This window comes from Notamacropus eugenii, chromosome 1, assembly GCF_028372415.1.
Source record: "Notamacropus eugenii isolate mMacEug1 chromosome 1, mMacEug1.pri_v2, whole genome shotgun sequence".
Classification (NCBI taxonomy): Eukaryota; Metazoa; Chordata; class Mammalia; order Diprotodontia; family Macropodidae; genus Notamacropus; species Notamacropus eugenii.
Window position 1 is genome coordinate 615,042,356 of NC_092872.1, and position 21,776 is coordinate 615,064,131.

General features: G+C 39.4%; 1 protein-coding gene across 5 annotated transcripts; it reads right to left on the minus strand.

Moving 5' to 3' along the window:
* Positions 1-1,870: 1,870 nt before the first annotated feature.
* On the minus strand, positions 1,871-21,636 carry LOC140520756 (uncharacterized). Of its 5 annotated transcripts, none has more exons than XM_072634964.1 (11): positions 21,496-21,636; positions 21,175-21,357; positions 20,236-20,324; positions 19,119-19,200; positions 13,627-13,765; positions 13,285-13,367; positions 11,649-11,737; positions 11,267-11,360; positions 10,296-10,482; positions 3,444-3,498; positions 1,871-2,789 (listed from the first exon to the last, which is right to left on the minus strand). In XM_072634964.1, the coding sequence occupies exons 1-10, from the start codon at positions 21,500-21,502 to the stop codon at positions 3,480-3,482; spliced, it is 972 nt and encodes a 323-aa protein (XP_072491065.1). In that variant the 5' UTR covers positions 21,503-21,636; the 3' UTR covers positions 1,871-2,789; positions 3,444-3,479. The 5 variants fall into 5 exon arrangements, with proteins under 5 accessions (XP_072491065.1, XP_072491067.1, XP_072491068.1 ...); XM_072634966.1 differs by having other exon boundaries at positions 11,649-11,734; positions 21,496-21,551; XM_072634967.1 differs by lacking the exon at positions 21,175-21,357 and having other exon boundaries at positions 21,496-21,548.
* Between the last annotated feature and the right edge of the window lie 140 nt (positions 21,637-21,776).

The window sequence follows — 21,776 nt, forward strand, 5'->3', positions numbered from 1 at the left end:
AAAGAAATTTTTTCCACTAAAATTTTTATTATTTTCATATATTCCATGTCACATTATATATTGTTATATATTCCATACGACTGACATGGCTCAAATTAGGGCATCAGTGTTAATTCCTATATCAAAATGGTGAAGTTTAATTTCTTTCCTATTTTAAGGCAAATTTAAAAGCAGACTTTTAATACTATTAGTGTTTTGAAAAACTACTACTTACACAGTTGAACATCTAGGTGGTGCAGTGCAGAGAGCACCAGTGCAGGAGTCAGGAGGACCTGAGTTCAAAGTCTCACCTCAGACACTTGACACTCACTAGCTATGTGACTTTGGGCAAGTCACTTAACCCCAATTGCCTCATGCTGGGTCATCTCCAGTCATCCTGATGAATATCTGGTCACTGGATTCACATGGCTGTGGAGGAGAAGAGAGGCTGGTAACCAGCACAGCCCTCCCTCACTCAAAACAAAGTCAAGTGCAAGTCATGTCATTATTTCTCTGATGGTATGGTCTTCTTTGTCAATGAAGGATGAACACACACACTTACACAGTTACTTATAAAGCTAGTCAATAATCATGATCATTTCACTTTTTAAAAAATCTCTGCATTTCCTTGACTGAAGTGAGGGCATAAAAGGGAGACAGGATAGGCTTATAAGTAATTGTTGGTAATTATGGGAGGAGTTGTGGTGTGGATTTCTCCACTGTTGCATGTCATTTAACTTCCCTAGGCCCAATTCTCCATTTGTAAAACAAAAGGGTACGAATAGATGGCCTCTGAGACTCCTTCCAGTTTTAGCACCTTTCCTTTGAGAGTATCCCAAATTTATCCTGAATATATCTTGTTTGTACTTAACTATTTGCACAACATTTCCCCCATTAAAATATAATCTCCTTGGGGACAGAGAAGATTGATTTTTTTTCTTAGTTTTGCCTTTCTATCTCTAGACCTTAGCACAGTGTCTGGCACATAATAGGTGCCTAATAAATCCTTATTCATTGGGAGATCAGAAGGTAGGAGTAATGGATAGAAGTTGCAAAAAAGACCAATTAAGTCTCTTTCCTTTCATTCATCCTCTAACTTCCCCTTATGTTCCAGTGGAGAAGGTCCCTTTTCATCTCCATTCAGAGCTGCTGTTGTTACCTCAACATCAAGTTGCTCAGAGGAGGCAGCAAACTGAAGATAGGAGGATTTGTGGCATACCCTTTGAAAACCACTGGTCTAGAAGAGCCCTAATAAGGCATTTGGGTCATCTTTAAAAAAAAAAAAGTCAATAAGCACTTTATGATCAGGTACTAACAACCTTAAATAGGCTTACTACCCTGGTCTACCATGGAGAAGGGTAAAAGAATTAGTAGACAAAGGAAGTCCATAGGTTGTTGCTGTGTTTGTCCTTTATTCTTGAAGAGGACCATGACATCATGGAGATCATGACATGACTTGCAGTTGACTGTGATTTGAGTGAAGGAGGGCCTCACTTTCTCCTCCAGAACCATCTGGGTTCCTGATATTCTACAGGATGACTGAAGATGACTCAGGTTGCAATGAGAGACCCTGGCCCTTTCACGTTCTCACTTTGAGTGAGGTAACGGCCATTCAGTGAACAGCTCTCTTTAAGAAGTGAGTTAAGGAATGACCCACACACACCCACATGAGGGAAAGACCTTCAGGGTTGCTGGTCAAAAGAGAAACAGTTGCTATTGATATTTGCTCTGAACCAGAAGGGCCTAAAATACAGCCATTAAGTGGTGCTTGGAAGGGACCTATTGTGGTTTAATCATGAGCTTCAGAGTGAAATGGGTTTAAGGTTTGGTCTTCGAGGAAAGAATGAAAGAAAGAAAATGATGGCAGTGATGGATAGACAAGGTAAGGACATCATGTTGAAATTCATTTATTCAAGAGGTACATAGTTGTAAAGAGAATTTATGAAGATAGACAAAGGTCCAGAGTCCTTTGCTTCCCTACTCCCATTCAGCAAGTGGATTAATATCCAAGGAATTACAACATGTCCAAGTAAAAAAAACTCCTTAAAATCAAGATAATTAGCTTCATAGTCTAAAAAAAGTGCAACGCACTTTAACTTGTTCTAAAAACAAAGACCATATGAATATTTCAACTCACACCAACTACTATCCTGCTCTACCAGGCAAGAAAGAAAACTGCATGGAGGCAGGCTTTTGAATATGGTAAGATCACTCTTATGTGCTTGAGTTAGCAATCTAAGTCTAAGATTCCTTGCAACTCTAGGTTATGCTGGGTTTACCCCTTCCTCCCTTGTAGGATAGGAAGCCAGTTCTCTAGCTTTTTTCTGAGAGCGTGCGCCCGCACACATGCACACGCAAGCGTGCATGTGCGCGCACACACACACACACACACTATTAAAATTACCCACCCACTCTACCAACTTAGTATCCCCCTCCCCCCGAAGTGGTTAAACAGATTTTGTCATTTATATAAGACCTCTGGGGGACCCAAAATATTAGGAAAGAAGTTATTTGACTGACCTGTGAATTAAAGATAAAGGACAACTAAATTCTTTGATAACTAAATTCTTCACTGTAATTATAGTCATTTTGGTCTGTGAATGTTGTGATTTCTATCATATCTAGATCAGAAGTAGCTTTCCTCATAGGACCCCTTCAAGGCTAAGCCCTGGTCTTATTCCAAGGTGTTCTTTTTAAAGCTGAGCAAGGCCCCTCTTGGATGACTTTCCTTCTGCCTTCTGAATTAAGTCAAGGACAAGAGACATCAACATGACCAGCAAGATTTTCTGCATGAAAGTGCCAGTGACACCCTGGAGAATGAATCACAGAATGTGAAAGTTAGAAGAGACCTCAAGAGCCACTAATTGTAGCCTACACCTGAAACGAAAGTCTTACTCTAACACGTCTAACAAGTTGTCATTCAACCTCTGTTTAAGACTTCTAAGGAAGAGAAAACATCTTGAGAAAAGCCATCATACTTTTGGACAGCTTTGTGAGGAAATTTTTCTTACATCAGGTTTAAGTTTGTTCTCGTTGGTGGCCCATTGGTCCTAGAGAAAAGCAAACCGAAGACAATAACTGGGTCCAACTGCCTGCCTGGTCCAAGCTGGGGTGTCAAGGGTCCCTTTATTAGAACATTCTAGGGGAAGCTATTGCTGACAAAAACCAACCTTTGCCATGGCTCAGGACAGACTTTCTAGGTAGTTCTACTTGTGGGTCAGAAAAATAGACATTCAAGTATGTGTTTGTAGCTACATTCAAGAACCCAGGCCATATGTGGAGACCATTTCTGTTTGATTACTTTGGCTTTGAGTTGCCCAACTTTGGGTGGGCACCCCTAGGTTGCACATACAGAGCTTTCTGCTCCCCCATCTGCCCATGAAACCATTGCCATTTCTCATAAAGGGGCTGTAGCTTAAACATGCCAGGACCTACGTCATATGGGCCAATTACATTCTACTCACCAACAGCATATATGTAAGAACTTTTTCAAGGTTGCTCTAAGGAAAACTCATTGACCTAGAAAAAAAATCCCAAAATTAGCATTTGGTTGTTTTTCTCTGAGAAAGGAGGAAGTCTTTTCTTCAGAACTCCTTTGAATCTTCCCTTCCTGCTAGCTACTTTCTCCTCCCTGGGTTTCAATGATGCTGTTTTCTTGGTTTCCATCTTTTCTTTTTAGTCTCCTTTGCCAGATCTGTCATTTCCTTCCCATTAAGAAGGATGTCCTCCAAGAATTCACTATTTGACAAAAACTGGAAAGCAGTTTGGCAGAAACTAGGTACAGATGAACATCTCACACCATATATCAAGATAGGGTCAAAATGGGAACATGATTTAGACACAAAGGGCAATATTACAAGCAAATTAGGAGAGCATGGAATAGCTTACCTGTCAGATGTGTGGATAGGGGAAGAACTTTTGATAGAACAAGAGACAGAAAGCATTACAGGAAATAAAAATGAATACTTTTGATTACAGTAGAAAGTTTTTGCACAAACACAGTGCAGCCAAAATTAGAAGGAAAGCAGAAAGCTAAGGGGAACTTTTTTTTAACAGTAAATTTCTCTGATAAAGGCCTTGTTGCTCAAATACATAGAGAACTGACTCAAAAACACAAATCATTCCCCAACTGATAAATTGACAAAAGGATATGAACAGGTAGTTTTCAGAATAAGAATCAAAGCTACCTATAGTCATGTGGAAAAATGCTGTAAATTACAATTGGTTAGAGAAATGCAAAGTAAAACAACTCTAAGTTGCCACCTCGCACCTATCAGATTAGCTAATAATATGACAGAAAAGAAAAATGACAAATGCTGGAGGGAATGTGGAAAAATTGGGACACATTCACTATGGTGGAATTAGGAACCAATTTAACTCTTCTGGAGAGAAATTTGGAACTATGCCCACAGGGCTATAAAACTGCATATCATTTGACTCATCAATACCACCACTAGGTCTATGTCCCAAAGAGATAAAAATGAACAATAGGAAAAGGATCTATATGCAGAGAAATATGTATAGAAGCCCTTTTTGTGGTGGCAAAGAATTGGAAAATGAGGGAATGCCCATCAATTGAGGAATACTTGGACAAATTGTTGTATAAGTTTGTGATGGAATACTAATATGCTATAAGAAATGATAAGCAGGATACTTTTAAGAAAAACCTGGACAAACTTATATGAACTGATGCAAAGTGAGGTGAACAAAACCAGAACACTGTATACAGTAACAGCAACATCATAGGATGATCCGCTGTGAGTGACTTAGCAATTCTCAGCAATACAACAATCAGAAAATTCTGAAGGGCTTAAGATAAAAATGCTATCTACCTCCAGAGAAATAATTGATGATGCTGAATGCAGATTGAAGCATACTTTAAAAACAAAACAATTTTGTTTTCTTATTTTTTTGTTTGATTTCTTTTGCAACATGGCTATTATGAAAATGTGTTGCATGACTGCACACAAAATCTGTAACAAATGATTTGCTTTCTCAATAAGTGGGGAGGGGAAGGGAGAGAATTTGGAACTCAAATTTTTAATGAACATTAAAAATTGCTTTTATGTGTAATTGAAATAAAATATAAAACTTTTTAAAAATGATATCCTCAATGAATTTTTGGATATGTCCAGGATGGGAATTTGCTTTGGTCGACTATTCATGTTATGAAGGTTTTCTTTTTATTATCAGTGGAGGAGAAGAGATATGGAGAGGGAAGGAAATAAATGCTAGTAAAAAAAACAATGAAACCAGAAGATGTTATTTATGAATAAATATGTTACAAGAAGTATAACTTTAAAACTGTAAATTAGTAAAGCAGCCTAATGAAATGCCTTAAAAAATAGCCTAAGAAAAATATCTTCCTATGCCTATCTTGAGCCTTCTAAGAAATATCAGTTCTCATGGGTCCAGTCATCTCTACTTTCTTATCATCCCTATAATTTACCAGACTAAAGGGTTGTTGTATTCAATTTTTTCCCTACCATCAACCAACTAGTAGTTATTAAAGTGTCTACTGAACACCAGGCCTTGGAGATGTAAAGATAAAAGTTAACAGTCCCTGCCATCAAGAAGATCATATTCTATTGAGAGGGCATGACACTTACATATAACTAATTTGCAAAATATGTGGTAATTTTAGAGGGAAGATATTAGCACTTGAAAGAGATCAGCAAAAACATTATGTAGAAAGCTTGATCCAAGTCTTGAACAAAACTAGGGATTCCAAGAGATGAAGGTGAGGGAGGAATACATTCCAAGCACAAGAGATAACCAATGACAAGGTGAGGAGACAGAAGCTGGAGTATTGTGTGAGGAATGGCAAGTAATAATGTGTAACAAGGTAGATTGGGTCTGGATTGTGAAGGGCTTTAATGGTCAAATAGGAATTTGTATTTGATCCTAAGATTCTGGGAGAGTGGGGCAACAAAGCACCATTGGAGTTTCAGTAGAAGAGTGACATGGCCAGATCTGTGTTTGAGGAATATCACTTGAGCATTTGTGTGGAAGATGACTTGGAAAGAGTAATCAGGTACACCAATTAGGAGGTATTCTGGTAGTCTGGCAGGAAGCAATAAATAGAGAAGGGAATGGATGTGAGAGATATCGTATAACAGAAATTATGAGATATGAACATCTCATTGGATTATAACAAAGGGGGTAGGATGGAGATAAGAAGTTGAAGATGACCAAGGTTGTGAAACTGAGTAAACAGAAGGAATTTGATACTTTGGACAGTGCTAGGAAAATCTAGAAGCATGGTATTGGCATAGAGGCTGGCTCAAGTAATCAAGAGTATGGTTGGGACTTTATTACTTAGGTTATCATTATTGTTGTTGCAGTAGAAAGGAGGAAAGAGCATGAATGTTAAACATTTTGAAAAGTATCTACTTAATGACCTCCATCTCTCAAGAAAGACATTTCTTTCCTATTGTCCATGAGAGGAAAAACTGCAATTAAGATTGAAGCTCTATCTCAGCTTAACTTAGCCTGAACCTATGTAACTGTGTATGAGCAGTTTTACCTCTAACTCAGTCGCTTTGATATGTTATAAAAGAGAGGAAGCATGAAAGTGTGATCCCAATCTGACATTTCTAGTGCTTAAGGTTTGTAGAGTATTTTAATAATAACAACTTAGCATAGATATATTGCTTTAAAGTTTATAAGCTTGTTACAAAAATATCTCATTTTATTCTCATAACCACCCTGGGAGGTAGGTGCTGTTGTTATTCCTATTTTACAGATGAGAAAAGTAAGGCAGAGATGAAGTGATTTGCCCAGGGTCACACAACTAATTAAGTGTCAAAGGCTGTATCTGACTTCAGGTCTCCCTTTCTCCATGTCTAATACTTTATTCACTGCTCCACATAGCTGCCTCTAAGTTCACTCACCAAGTCTTACAACAACTCTACGGGTAAGTAACATAATTATTCTTGTTTCAGGAAACGGAGGCTCTAAGAAGTTAATTCACCCAAGGTCACAGTTCATATTAGAAGCAAGATATTTAGAAAATTATTCCCCCTTCCTTGTCCAATATTCAATCTGCTACACAGCACTGTCTCTGTCTTAAATAAGGCTCATCACTTCCTGCCAAACCACTAGAATAACCTCCCAACTGACATCCTCGACTATCTTCTATACTTTCCAAGTCATGTTCCAAACAGCTCCAAAGTAATAGTCCTCAAATATAGATCTGGCCATGTCACTCTACTATTGACACTTCAATGGTCACTAGTTACCCCATTCTCCCAGCCCCTAGGATCAAATGCAAATTCCTGTTTGGCCTTTAAAGCCCTTCACAACCTGGCCCCCAAACCCACCAACTATTATTTCACCTACTCAAAGTGGCTAAATGACATGGTGGCAAGAATTCTGAACATAGAATCTGCATTCATATCCAATCTTTGCTACTTACTACCTGAATGACCTTAGGCAAATAATTTCCTTTCTTCTAGATCTCAGTTTTCTTCATCTGAGAAATGAAAAGCTAGATTACCTCAAAGGTTCCTCTCAGTTCTAAATCTTTGCTCCTAAGTATGATTTAAGAGAAGTGAAAGCACTTTGAGAAACCTAGTTAGAAATTCCTTTTACATCATAAATATGGTGCCCAAACCAGAAAGTCAAAACAAAGAAAATTATAGACCAAGTTCCCTAATGAATATTGATGCAAAAATTTTAAATGCAATACTAGCAAAGAGATGGCAACAATAGATCACAAGGATCATACACTATGAACAGGTGACATTTATACCAGGAATGCAGGGCTGGTTTAATATTAGGAAAACTATCAACATAACTGATAATTATCAATAACAAAACCAATAGTAATCACATGATTATCTCAATAGATGCAGAAAAAGCCTTTGACAAAACACAGCACAATTCCTATTAAAAATACTAGAAAGCATAGGAATAAATGGAGCTTACCTTAAAGTGGTAAGTAATATTTATCTAAAACCATCAGCAAGCATTATCTGTAATGGGGATAAAGCTAGAAACCTTCCCAATACAATCAGTGCTGAAGCAAAGATGCCCATTATCACCTCTACTGCTTAATATTATACTACTATATATTATATATTGTACTACGTTTTTATTGCAACAGCACTGCTATATATTACCAACAAAGTCCAACAGCAAGAGCTAGAAAGAGAAATTCCATTTAAAATAACTGTAGACAATATAAAATACTTGGGAGTCTATTTGTCAAGACAAACCCAGAAACTGTACAAATACAAATATAAAAAACACTTTTCACACAAGTCAGATCTAAACAACTGGAAAAATATTAATTGCTGATGGGTAGGCCAAACCAACATAATAAAAATGACAATTCTACAAAAATTAGTCTATTTATTCGGTGCCATACCAAACTGTCAAAACGTTATTTTGAAAAGCTAGAAAAAACAGCAAAATTCATCTGGAAGCACAGAAGCTCAAGGGTATCAATGGAATCAATGGAAAAAAATGCAAAGAAGATGGTCTAACCATACCAATTCTCTAAGTGTATTATAAAGTGGTAATTATCAAAACAACCTAGTACTGGCTAAGAAATAGAGTGGTGGATCAGTGGAATAGATGAGGTACAAATTACATTATAGTAAATGACCATCATAATCTAGTATATGATAAATCCAAAGATCCAAGCTTTTGGAACAAAAACTCATTATTTGACAAAAATGGTATGACAGAAACTAGGTATAGACCAACATCTCACACCATATATACCAAGATAAGGTCAAAATGGGTACATGGTTTACACATAAAGGGTGATACCATAAGCAAATTAAGAAAGCATGGAATAAATTATCCATCAGATTTATAGATGAGGGAAGAATTTGGGTCCAAAAAAAGACAGAGCATTATAAAATGTAAAATAAACAATTTTGATTACATAAAATTTAAAAGTTTTTGTACAAATAAAACCAATGCAATCAAATGTGTAAGGAAAGCAGAAAATTGGAGGGGAACAGTAATTTGCAACAAGTCCCTCTGATAAAGTCCTCATTTCTCAGATATATAGAAAACTGAGTCAAATTTATAAAAATACAAGTCATTCCCCAGTTGATAAATGCTCAACAGATAGGAACAAAGAATATTCAGACAAAAATGGAAGTTATCTATAGTCATATGAAAAAAATACTCTAAATCACTATTGGAAAAGTGCAAATTAAAACAACTGAGGTATCACCTCACACCTATCAGATTTGCTAATGTGACAAAAAAGGAAAATATACTGGAAATTGGAGGGGATATAGGGAAACTAGGACACTAATGCATTGTTGGAGGAGTTGTGAACTGATCCAACCATTCTAGAAAGCAATTTGGAGCTATGCCCAAAATCTACAAAACTGTGGATACCCTTTAATCCAGCAATAACCAACTGGTAGGTCTATATCCCAAAGATATCAAAAAAAAAAAGGGGGGGGGGGAAGAACCTATTTGTACAAAAATATTTATAGCAGCTCTTTTTGTGGTGGCTAAGAATTGGAAATCAAAGGAATAGCCATCAATTGGGGAATAGTTAAACAAGCTATGGTATATGATTGTAATGGAATATTATTGTGTTATAAGAAACAACAAGCAGGATAGTTTCAGAAAAACCTGGAAAGACTTACAGGAACTGAAGCATAGTGAAGTGAACAGAACCAGGCGAATGTTGTGCCCAGTAGCAGCAATATTGTTCAATGGAGAGCTGTGAATGATTTTCCTACTCTCAGCAATGCAAACATTCCCAAAGGATTAATGAAGGTTACTGTCCACCTTCAGAGAAAGAATTGATATTGATGGAATACAAATCGAACCATGATATTGGTCACTTTTTTCTTTTGAGTCTTCTATAAAATGACTAATATGGAAATGTTTTACATAATTGCATATGTAAAACCTATATCTGATTGCTTACTGTCTCAGGGAGTAGAAGGGATAGAATTTGGAGCTCAAAACTTCAAATGAAAATGTTAAAAAAAAAATAAAAAGGACCTCTATTTCTAACACTCAAGGTCCCAAAAGCATTACTATGTGGATTCATTATCATGTCTTGAGGATTTTTATGCTTCTTGACTAAGTAGGTAAGAAATGGCATAGGGTGAGCTGAATATAACTGTTTGCTTATATTCCATATGAAGAGACTGTCTCATTTCAGCCTCAACTACTCCAGCAAAAATCAAGTTAAACTGCCTTTCCAAGAAGGCCCTAGCCACTAAACTTGTGGTACCTATTGACATAATGCTCCTCAGGATTCTATAGTAGAAAGTTGTTCCCATCATTACCCTTCAGAAGTTGTAGAGAAACTGATGGTAAAAACGTTTTACCTGCTTCTAGTGACCAGAAGATCTTGGGATTCACGATTATGAAACATGCCAAAGCTCTTTCTTAAATTGTCTTTGTCACTCTGCTCAGGGATCTGCTTTTGCAGGTGGTCTGGGGCAATCTCAGAAACCTCTTGAGTTTGCGAAGGCGGCTCTTCTAGTGCAACAATATTTGGGACTCCAGGAACATCTGGACAAATTTAAAAAGCCCCAGAAGATAGATTAGGCTGTGAAGAGAGTTATGATTAATTTGTCTTATGGGTAAACCCAGAATAACTGATATTTAGCAGTTTAGCTGCATCAGAATAATTGACACAGTACTTTAAAGTTTTCAAAAGCTATACATCCATCAGGTTGAGGCTACAAGTAATACAAGCTGCATTTTAACTATGGGAAGAGTAGCTTAGAAAGCAAGGCAACTTACTCCTGGTTACATAACTATTAGATGACAGAAGAAAGATTTCAGTGCCCCCCAAACTAAAAGTAGAACCATATTTAGCTCCTGAACTTGAAATTCACCTGGGCAGAAACTCTTAGTTTGCTAGTCCTGGAGTCACGAAGACTCATCTTCCTGTAATTAAATCCCACTTCAGACACTTAACTACCTGTGTGACCCTGGGCAAGTCACTTCACCCTGTTGGCCTCAGTTTCCTCATCTGTAGGATGAGCTGGAGAAGGAAATGGCAAACCACTCTAGCTTTGCCAAGAAAACTCCAAATTGGGTGATGAAGAGTCAGACACGATTGAAATGACTTGACAACTGTCTTACCTAAAGGATATTAAAGCAGGGAACAGGTAGCTATTGAGTGGCAGAATCTAAGGGGAAGATAAGTGAGAGAATCTCATGATCAGATGAGATTGTACTAGAGTCTCCTGAAGACCCTCCTTTGACCTAATCCTTGTTGTAGCTATTGTCCATATCCTATACTGAAATGAAGCATGTGCTTTATGTACTTAGATGAGCTACTAGTTACCCTCAGTAGAATGACTTTGTTCTTCAGGCAGCATGGTGTTTTCTTCATCTTCTTCCATTTCTTCTAGTGGTCTCATAGGAATTTCTCCTTCCAACTAGTGGATGAGGGGATGCAGGGAAGGAATAATAATGAGTTGAAAGTGAGGGGTTTTGGGAAGAGGGGGGAAAAAAAACCTTTTAGAGTCCCCTCACAGGAAGAGTCATGTCACTTCCATAGATTCCTATATGAATGAATAATTCATCTCATTTCATTTTTGAGATATATATATGCAATTTTGTGGAAATGATTCTCTCAACCTTTTGCGAAATCTTCATATTACCTCCCACTCCTCCACACATATCAAGTTGAAAAAATATCCGCCAACAAGGAGAAACATCTTTACCTTTGCAACTTGAACATGAAAACATGCTGCCATCTTCTTGGCAAGAGTTCTAGTGCACTTGGAAAGCCAGGAGGTAGGATTGCTAGCTGCTTTGGTGGGAGAAACAAGGGAGATTAAGGAGATTTTAGAGCAGGGAGGAGTTCAAAACCTAGATCTATATCCTTTTATTGCCACACGAAGAGGGAAACAAAGGTCTAAATGGGAAAACAATCTAAGGTAAGATCTAGTTTGTGTCTCCCCAACCACCTGTATTGTCCCTCTTGAAATTATTTTGATTCCTTATGAACGTATTTTGTCCTTCCCTGTAGGATGCAGATTTCTTGCAGCCAGGAACTGGTTTTTAAGGTTTTCTTGGTAACATGTTGGCCTCAGTTTCATCATCTGTAAAATAGCAATAATAGCATGTACCTTCCAGAGTTGTTATAAAGATCACAAGAATAATGATCAAGCTCTTTGAAAACCATAAGGAATTATGTGAATTCCAGCTATTATGCCAATGCTTACTACCATGAATGCCCAGCACATAGTAGGTGCTTCACAAATGCTTGTTACTTTACTTGCTGAATAAAAGTTCCTCAAGGTCAGGGACTGTTTCTGTCTGTGTATGACTAGGATTTAGCCTTCTTTACATGCTCACTGAATTAAGATTCTCTCATCTGGCACAATGAGAAGTCACAGGTTTGTGGAAATACTTTTTTCCTAAGATGTAAATCACTTGGTGGAGGAAGGGGAGGAGGAGACAGGGAGACAGAAAAACATGTACACAAGGTGATCAGAGACTGAATATTGACAAGGTTGGGGAAAAAAAAATGAGATTTCAGCAGGGAAGTAGAATCATATTCTTGTTCCCTACGTAGAGTTCTTCTCCAAAAGCAGCATATGAAATCAGTGAAGTCAGACTCAGCTACCATTAGGGAGAATTATTTTACATAAAGAACAACATAAAAACGGTATGGTCTGTCCCTCATCCAATGGAGAGTTTCCCTTACATCCCCTGTAAGATCCATTCATAGGGTTGTAGGACAACCTGTTGCCTATTGCTCTACTTAAAAACTATCACTGCCATGACCAAACTTCCTTTCCCCATCTACCTCTTTATTAGGGTATTTACTGTCAGGCATGCACTCTTTCCCTTTTGTATTTGCATCCCCAGTGACTGGTCCTTAACAGGGACTTAATGAATGCATGTTAATTGAAAAAGAGGGAAGACTGAAGACGGAAAGAATGGGAGGTAAAGCTAAAACCACCTGGTCCTTAGACCTCACCTTCTTTAGACTGGCATAGTGGCAAGCTTTTCTATAACCCCTTATGTTTTCAAAGATCATTATATCTATTCTCAGGTGATCTTCACAACAGCCTTGGGAGGTAGATGCTATTATTCCTATTTTACAGACAGTGAAACCAATGCAGAAAGAAGCTAAGTGACTTGCCCAGGGTCACACAGCTAGCAAGGATCTGAGATAAATTCTCTCTAGATAGAGTGGTGTATCCACTGAACCACCTAGTTGCCTCTTACATTTCTAAGCAAGACTCCGCTTTACAAGGTCATTGAAGGGGCTACATCATACAGCTCTGATAAACATAACTGTACCTGATGGAGATGGAACTAAGGAAAGGACAGGGAAAGAGCACCTACCCTGGAGTGAATCTTGCCTTAACACCAGTTGAGAGGGACCATTTGTCTCTAATAGCTGCAGAACTGGTGCATTTAGAGAACTCCTGTGTGGAGCATGAGAAAGACAATGTAAGACAAGGCATCAGTCTTTTTACACCTTAGCTCTAGACATTCTTTGCACTCACCTCTACTCAAATGCTGCCTTGACCTGTTGACTTTCAAACCCTGAATCTGCATTTGAGGTATACTTCACCTTCTTGCCCAACACCCCACAACAGGTCTAAGGAAGTGATTATGTTATGGGAGTAGGAGAAACCCCAAAGGCCACAAGGTGAGGTCAGAGTTGAAGGATAGCCTACCTACCTGATCACAGGAAAAGGAGGATGTGGTTCCCCTATATCAGAAGGGGTGGAGACATTTGAATCATCTGGAAGAGGCTCTGGGTTGTCTGCAACTGTACTCTTTCTTTCTTCTTCCTCTGGTTCTTTTGTCAAGTCAAGGGCTAGAGCAAAAAAAGGTTGCATTTATTATTAAGAAGGAAGGAAAAGGAATAAGCATTTAGCTGTCCCGCTACCCTGTAATAGGCATGGTACTAAGTGCTTTTCATGATGATTTCATTTGATCTTTACAACTCTGGGAAGTAAACAGAGTTGAAATGACTTGCCCATGATTGCACAGCTAGCAAACATTTGAGGTAAGATTTGAACTCAGGTCTTTCTGACTCCAGGCCCAGAGTTCTATCCACTGTACCACCTTGCTGCAATGGATCTTTCAGAAAACTAGGGGAAAGGCAGAGTCAAGATGGCAGAGTAGAAAGATGCACATACTCTAGCTCTTCCCCCACAGCCCATAAAATATCTGTAAAGAATGACTCTCAACAAATTCTAGAGCAGAAGTCACAAAACGATGGAGTGGAGGAGATTTATAGTCCAGGATGACCTGGAAGGCTGACGGGAAAGGTCTGTCACACGGGACATGGAACAGAGCTGAGCCCAGCCCAGCCTTGGCTGTGTGGAGCTGGGAGGAGCAAAATCAGAGCAGGCCTTGAGGGCAGACTCCCCAGCAGCAGTGGAGGTTCAAAGATCCCTCAACCCAAAGGCAGCTTCAAAGGTCAGTGAGAGGGCTTTTTCACCTCCATGACAAGGGAGCAGGGTCCTCCCCTAACCCTGGCCCCAGGCAGCAGCAGAGGCAGCAGCAGTGGTGGGGAGCAGCACTGCATGGCAATGGCCACGGCAGGCAACAGCCAGCCTCCATTTTTGGAACCTCAGCTTAAAGCCCCTGGGGAAATTGAGCAGCTGATATGAATCTCAGTCAAGAGCCAGACAAGGGAGTAAACTCCTCTCCCTTGATTGTGCCACCTTGGAGGAACTGAGAACTTACAGGTCCCCAGAGTATACCCTACTCTTGACAAAGGACTCAAAAGTCAAATAACTGGTTGGGAAAATGCCCAAAAAAGGAAAAAAAATAAGACTATGGAAGGTTACTTTCTTGGTGAACAGGTATTTTCTCTCATCCTTTTGGATAAAGAAGAACAATGTTTACCATCAGGGGAAGACATAAAAGTCAAAGTTTCTGCATCCAAGACCTCCAAAATAAATATGCAATAGTCCCAGGCCACAGAAGAGCTCAAAAAGGATTTTGAAAATCAAGTAAGAGAGGTGGAGGAAAAATTGGGAAGAGAAATGAGACAGATGCAAGAAAATCATGAAAAGTGAGTCAACAGTTTGCTAAAGGAGACCAAAAAAAAAATGCTGGAGAAAATAACACCTTTAAAAACAGGCTAATTCAATTGGCAAAAAAGGCCTGAAAAGCCAATGAGGAGAAGAATGCTTTAAAAAGCAGAATTGGTCAAATGGAAAAGGGGGTTCAAAACTCACTGAAGAAAACAGTTCTTTAAAAATTAGAATGAAACAGATGGAAGCTAATGACTTTATGAGAAACCAAGAAATTATAAAACAAAACCAAAAGAACGAAAAAAAATGGAAGATAATGTGAAATATCTCATTGGAAAAATGACTGACCTGGAAAATAGATCCAGGAGAGATCTATTAAAAATTATGGGATTACCCTGAAAGCCATGATAAAAAAAAAAAAAAAGAACCTAGACATCATCTTTCATGAAATTATCAAGGATAACTGCCCTGATATTCTAGAAGCAGAGGGCAAAATAAATATTGAAAGAATTCACTGATCCCCTCCTGAAAGAGATCCAAAAAGAGAAACTCCTAGGAATTTTGTAGCCAAATTCCAGAGTTCCCTGGTCAAGGAGAAAATATTTCAAGCAGCTAGAAAGAAACAATGCATATTGTGGAAATACAATCAAGATAGCACAAGATCTAGCAGCTTCTACATTAAGGGCTTGAAGGGCTTGGAATATGATATTCCAGGAGTCAAAAGAATTAGGATTAAAACCAAGAATCACCTACCCAGCAAAACTGAGTATAATACTTCAGGAGGAAAATGGTCATTCAATGAAATAGAGGACTTTCAAGCATTCTTGATGAAAAGACCAGAGCTGAAAAGAAAATCTGACTTTCAAACACAAGAATCAAGAGAAGCATGAAAAGTAAACAGGAAAGAGAAATCACAAGGGATTTACTAAAGTTGAACTGTTCACATTCCTACATGGAAAGATAATATTTGTAACTCTTGAAACTTTTCTCAGTATTTGGGTAGTTGGAGGAATTACACACACACACACACACACACACACACACACACACACTGAGTTGAATAGGAAGGGAGCATATCTAAAAAAATAAAATTAAGGAGCAAGAGAGGAATATATTGGGAGAAGAAAGAGAGAAATGGAATGGGGCAAATTATCTCTCATAGAAGAGGCAAGAAAAAACTTTTCCAATGGAAAGGAAAAGGAGGGAGGTGAGAGGGGAAAAAGTGAAGCTTACTCTCATCACATTTGGCTCAAAGAAGGAATAACATGCACTCTCAATTTGGTATGAAAAATCTATCTTACACTACAGGAAAGTAGGGGAGAAGGGGATAAGCAGAGTAGGGAAGGATTATGGAAGAGAGGGCAAATAGGAAGAGGGAGCAATTGGAAGTAAACACTCTTGGGGAGGGACAAGGTCAAATGAGAGAACAGAAGAAATGGGGGGCAGAATAGGATGGTTAGTTAGTTTTACACAACATGACTGTTATGGAAGTCATTTGCAAAACTACACATATTATAGTCTATATTGAATTACTTGCCTTCTCAGTGGGGATGGGTGGAGAGGGAGGGAGGAAGGAAGAGAAGTTGGAACTCAAAGTTTTAGGAACAAATGTTGTGTTGAAAAATCCTGGAAGCGATTCCAGAGAACTAGTGAGGAAGCATGCTACCCACCTCATGTCTGAGGGGCAATGAATTAAATATGCAGAATGAGATATTATGTTTTGGACATGGCAAATGAAGAGATTGTTGTTTAACTATTATTATTTGTTACAAGGATTTTGTTTTTTCTTTTCTTCTGGAAAAATATGGGAGAAAATTCTTTATTTAGAAAAATAAAATTTAATTACAAATTCTAAGATATTAGGTGATATCAGAGATACTACGGTACTAGAGAAAGGCAAATGCTGGATGGATTTTTTTCTCTCCCCTCCTCTTCCCCTCCAAATTCTCTCTTTATAAGCCAGTGGGATGATTAATTCCATAACAGGTCACATCAGACTTTATTTTCCTTTTTTGGACAGTCTCACCTTGTCTAACATGTCAGAGGGATGGATGTTAATTGAGTTTATCTATAGGTCCAGATAACATGCCTATCAAATTTTCAGAGAATACAAAAACTTCAGGGGCAGAACTAACCTCAGGACGATCAGTTTGAGATCTAGACATCTTGACAGGCTAGAGCACTGGGAATCCAATAAGATGAAACACAGATACATGTAAAGACCTACATAGGTTTTAAAGGGGAAAAAATAAATCAGTTTCTCAAGTATAAGATGGCCAAGACAGACAGAAATTATCTAGGGAAAAAAATCCAGGTGTGGTAGAGAGCAAGCCAGTATGTCCTACCAAGAGAGTAAGCCATAGCAAGTTAGTATGATGTGGTGAACCTTTTATGTTGGACTACAGCTTTCATAAATAAGAATAACTATGAGCTCTACCTATACTCAGACCACATCTGAAGTATTGTGTTCAATTCTGGGTACATTTTTGGGAAAGCATTGATACACTAAAGAGCATCTAGAGGAAGGCAGCCAGAATGGTGAAAGACCATGATGACTGTGTCAGGGAAAACAAAAACTTGGTCATCCCAGAATCAACCTGATGGATGGCCATAAGGTCAACAACTGTAGCCTAGGAAAGGAAATTCCATTTCTGACGCTGCCCTAAATTCCTTGAGAATGTCATCTACAAGGATGCTTCTACCACTTCTCACATTCTCTTCTTAATGCTCCATAATCAGACATCCTACTTCATTCCACCAAAACTGCTCTCTCCAAAGTTACCTGAGATCTGAGCCACCAAATCCATTGGCCTTTTCTCAGTGCTCATCCTTCTTGAGCTGTCTGCAGACTTTGCATGGTTGATCACCCTCTTCTCCTTGATACTCTCTAGATTCTATTAACACTGCTGTCCTGGTTCTCCTACCTGTTGGGTTGCTCCTTAGTCTCCTTTGCTGGTTCTTTACCCAGGTACTGTGAGTATCCCATAGGGCCCTATCCTGGGCCCTTTTCTCTTTTCCATCTACTATTTCACTTGGTGCTCTGATCAACTCCCATGGACTCAATGATCACATTTATGCTAATGAATTTCAATCTTTATGCAGCCCCATCCCCTCTACTTCCTGACAGTCACACATCTCCAAATGCTAATCAGACATCTCAAAGTGCTGTCCAATTGACAACTCAAACTCAATATGTCCAAAACTGAATTTATGTTTCTCCCCAAATCTCCACCTTCTAAAATTCTCCATTAACATTAAGGACATCACCATCTTCCTTGTCACCCAAATTCACAACGTAGGTTTCATTTTCAATTTTTTACCACACACACACACACCTATATCTAATTGGTTGCCCAGACTTATTGATTTCATCTTTGCAACATCTCTCAAATACATATTATTTTCTCCTAATACTGTTACCACTCTCAGTCCCTATAACTATCTGTCCCTGTTATTACAATAGCCCTCTGTCATAAGTCTCTGTGATTTTCATAAAGTGCATGCAGGTCTGGTCTTCCATCCCCCTCTCCCCCTTTCCTCCTTGTCCCCTCCAGGATCAGATGCAAAATCCCATTTCTCATTCACACTCTTCCAGAACCACCAAGATCACTTCCCAACATACCTAGAATCATGGCCTTACATTATGAGTACTTTGGAATCAGTAGGTGGTGTTATTAACACACTGGGTCTAGAGTCAGGAAAACCCACTTTCAAGTCCAAACTCAGACACTTCCTGCGTGACCCTGGGCAAGTCATTTAATTTCTACCTCAGTTTTTCTCAATCGTTAAATGAGGATAATTATGGCACCTACTTCCTAGGGTTGCTGTGAGTATTTATGAAGTGCTAAGTGTCTAATTTGTTCCCCCTTCCCTTGTTGTTATTCAAGTCAGACACTATTTCCTAAAGCTTGGAATTTTTTTTGGCTGCCTCTCCATGCCTGAGATGTGCCCCCTCCTCATCACCGCCTCCTCCCATGAGGCCTGTGAGGAGACGCTATTATTTTCACTATCTGATAGATGGAGAAAATGAGACTGAGGGAAATTAAATCACAGCTAGGAAGTGGCTTGGTTACAATGTGGACTCAGACCTTCCTGACTCTAAGATTAGCATTCTCTCACTTACACTACCCAGGGCCAGGATTCAAGGCAGCACGGCCATGAAGGTCATGTGTCATTACTTACTGGGAGTGGAGGCACTAGAGCCCAGGCATCCTGATCGACAAGAGCTGCTTGATTCTGATGCGCTTTTAGATTCTGAAGAGCCCTATGGCAAGAGAAATGGTGTTGGGGGAAGAGAAAGTTATCACCAAAAGTTATAATACCTCCTTTTCAGAACCACACTTAGATGCCTCCTCTTCCTCACTCTTACCCCCTGTCAAAAACCAAATCATAACACCCCCGTTTCTTCCCCTCCTTCGCTAGCTAGGGGTCAGACCCTCTCAAAACTCTAACTAGAATCCAATGGATTGAAACAACTGAGTCTTTTCTCCTGTAAGAACTGTTAGATTTAGGAAAGAGGAGCCCAATAAAGTACCAAAGACATACTCTTACAATTTTGCCTCTCCCCTCCCAAAATGCAGAGTGACCCACCCCCAAAAATAATAGAATAAGTTTGTATATACTGCCTCCTTTTCTCCATCCCCAAAGCATCGAGGCAAAGGGAAGCAGTCATCTAATGCTATTTCACCATTGGTCAGTCCAATAGCTGACCCAGAGGTCTCTCTTCATCTATTTCACCTGCAGAATAGGAATGTCTTTTTCTTTGCTCCCCATATCCTTCTAAAAGGGCTTATATCCTTGCTTGTCAAGCAACACCAAGGTTTCATAATATATCAGGGAAGTGATTCCAATTTCCTCCCAGTTGTCTAGTCTCCAGTGAAGCAAATGGGCCCTTCAGAGACCGAGAGATCATTTTCCTTTGAGGGTGAGGGACGGGAAGAAATAAGATTCAGCTTTTCCAGAGAGGGGCTGGAAAACCAGATCAGCACCCTCCTGAACCAGATCATTCCCCTAAGATCTGCCATCAACCTGCTCCCTCCCACTTCTAGTCTTTGGGCTGACCAGATGCAAGGCAATGCTTCCACCTGGTGGTCATGCTGGAGCCTTGCAGCTCTATTGAATCAAAGAAGCTCTGAATTTCCACCTCCCAACACACTTGGGAAGAGAACCTCTATTTGCGTCTGCAGCCCCTTCTGAGGTATGTGTGTGCGTGCGTGTGAACTCACTCCCACTCCCACACCCACTCGCCCCCCCCCACACACACTTCCCACGAAGCCCCACTCGAGCAGTTTTTTTGTACCTCACTGAGACTGGTGGTTTCAAAGTCAGGTTTCACCTCATCAGGGAGACATTGCAGCTCCACAGACTGACTAGGGAAAATGTTTTCCACTAGGAAAGACAAGGGAAAGTTGGAGAAGGGAACACTTGCACACACACATGCTTCTGTCAAATGTACAGGGGAAATACCCCCATACTAGGGGGGCGGGCAGGTAGCTTGAAAAAATTCCCTACTCTACCATTTAAGTTTTCTGGTCTCGGAACAAACTCAGCACTCTATATCTTCATTTCACAGAGGGGATAAGAGGTCCACAGAAAGAAACCCAACAAAATGGATAGACTAAATTCTTTCTTAAAGAAGTTCTCTTTTAGACAAGACCTAAAATTCAACCCACAACTATATATGGATTAATATTTTAGTGAGAATTTCTGATCCTTTAGCCCAAAACTGACAGTAAGAAGTGGAAATACCAATTTTGGTCAAAGTGGTTATAGAGACAAAAACACCATAGAGCTGGAAGGGACTTTATATATTATCTAGCCTGACTCCTTCATCTTATAGATTTTACAAGTCATCCTCTTGAGGTCAGAGAAGTTACATAACTTGCCCACAGATGTGCTATTATTAAATTCTATCACCACAAATTTGACCTCATGTTTGACTGTGTCATAACCCATATGTCTTTCCATGATATCACATTGCCTCAAAGCTAGGGGAGGAGAGGAGCATAGAACCCATCATAGCCCAGCTAGAAGGGAGGGATGGGGAAGGGAAAAGGGAAAGTGATGCAGCACCCTTCCTCCCTGAGGAGGCCCTCAGGAGACTTAACAAGAGAAGTCTGACTCTCTCTTCACGTCCCTCATCTGAGAAGTCACACCCCATTTAGGGATCAACCTGAAAGAATATCCCCATCTACTCAACCTATCCAACAAGCCAGAATAAACGTCAGAGATACACAACCTTGGGAAGTTAATCGGCAGCACCAGAATGTTTTCAACACAGACCGCCTGAAGAATGGCATTTTGTCTTCCAAATCCAATTGATTCACTGACGACTGTTTCTGGACTACCTCAAGTCTCCTAACTTCCCTTATTTCTAAGGAACAACTGGAAGGACTTAGTTGGATGTGGATAACAAAACCACCTGCAAGAGAAGATTACTAAATCTTTTGAGGGTCAACCCTCTTTGCCTCCCCACCAAAAGCAGATGGAAAAACACACAGGGTGGGGAAAGGTGGGGGGGTAAGAGGGTGATGGGGAAGGGGTACAAAAAAGAACGAACCTCCCATGGGAACCTTTGTCAGCAGCAGCCTTAAATAGGGGTAGAAGATAGGTGTGTGGGGTGGGTGATGGGAAATTCAATCAAATATTCTGACAAGTCAGTGTTTGCCAATTAAGTTCACCTGAATCTCCTCACCTGAGTGATTCAGCTCCCAAGGACACCTGTGGTATGACTGAATTGATTTTCAAAGGGTACAGAATATCCCAAAAGTCTTAGTGAAGTTTTAAGCTATAATGTCTTAATAACTTTAATAATTTTAATAGCTTAAAACTTCACTAAGA

Excerpts from the sequence above, each read along its gene's own strand:
- LOC140520756 (XM_072634964.1), bottom strand. Across the intron at positions 13,368-13,626 it reads CCTCCTTTTCCTGTGATCAG|GAGTTCTCTAAATGCACCAG; the intron begins GTAGGTAGGCTA and ends TGCTCCACACAG. Across the intron at positions 10,483-11,266 it reads ACAAAGTCATTCTACTGAGG|ATGTTCCTGGAGTCCCAAAT; the intron begins GTAACTAGTAGC and ends AAATTTGTCCAG.